Genomic DNA, 960 nt, shown 5'->3' with positions numbered 1-960 from the left:
ATGCAGGTGCGAACGCCGTAAAACCTCTACTTTTAAAAAACTAGTCTCTCCCTCCGTCCTTGTCCCCCTCTCTCCTTCTCTCTCTCCCTCCATCTCTCCCTCACACTGTCATCCTTTTTCTTCCTGATATTTGTTTGTATTTACTATTTAAATCCTGTGATTGTTTCAGGGAGCCTTGACTCATGGCGACAGGAGAGCCACAGAAACAAGAGATCTGAGTCGTTTCAATATTGATAATAAGGTACTGTCAGTGTGCTGTTGTCCTTTCCTTGTTTTCAGGCGTTGTACATGTAGCAAGCAGGATTTCTTTTTCATATACTGTTATGCATGTCCGCTTCATCGTTTGGCACAAATTAGAAAGTAGGAAGTGGGTGGTTGGCGGGTGCTCTGGTGTGGTTTGCTTCTTCTTTCCTATCGGACATCTATGATCTTTATCTCCTCTCCTTCTTTTTTGTGTTTGTTACTCTCTTGTAACACCACTAATCTTCGGCACTTATATGACCTTATTGTGTTGCAAGTGCGGTAAAACTCTTACTAAATCTAATCTAGAAAGTAGGAAAAGAATATCTGTGGACTTTATCTACCTTGTAATGTCTGGTATTGTGTCGGTTGGCTTCTGTTTGCTCAAACTAACTTGGATTAAATGTTCTTTAACTTGAGTCCACCGAGCTTAGAGGTTATGTTGGCTGGTTGTTACCTGTTTCATTTTATTTTTATTTTTTTTATTTATTTATTTTTTTAGGTTGAGAGAGAAAAAAATGTGTTAAAAGTGATATTTGAGATTTTGTTTTCTTTCCTTTTGTCTCCAGTATGGCCGTGTGGCCCTTGAAACTGTGATGAAATCCGTCCTGGACATCCAAATGGATGTTCCCACTGTGCAACCACCCAAGAATTACCAAGGAGATTTTTTCAAAGGTGACAGTAGCTACATTTTCATGTATTTCTATGTGTGTCTGGGGT

The 960-nt window shown here is 39.5% G+C and overlaps 1 protein-coding gene across 1 annotated transcript in view; it reads left to right on the top strand.

The window, feature by feature from the left end:
• Nucleotides 1-960, top strand: part of LOC101852708 (protein strawberry notch homolog 1) — a gene marked incomplete in the record, with an annotated part of 37,718 nt that overhangs the window by 29,954 nt on the left and 6,804 nt on the right. Inside the window, 2 exon segments of the mRNA XM_013085378.2 lie at nucleotides 170-241; nucleotides 810-915. Coding sequence (XP_012940832.1) covers nucleotides 170-241; nucleotides 810-915 — 178 coding nt within the window.

This window comes from Aplysia californica, unplaced genomic scaffold (genome assembly GCF_000002075.1).
Source record: "Aplysia californica isolate F4 #8 unplaced genomic scaffold, AplCal3.0 scaffold00369, whole genome shotgun sequence".
NCBI classification, from domain to species: Eukaryota; Metazoa; Mollusca; class Gastropoda; order Aplysiida; family Aplysiidae; genus Aplysia; species Aplysia californica.
This window is presented reverse-complemented; position numbering and strand designations above follow the sequence as displayed.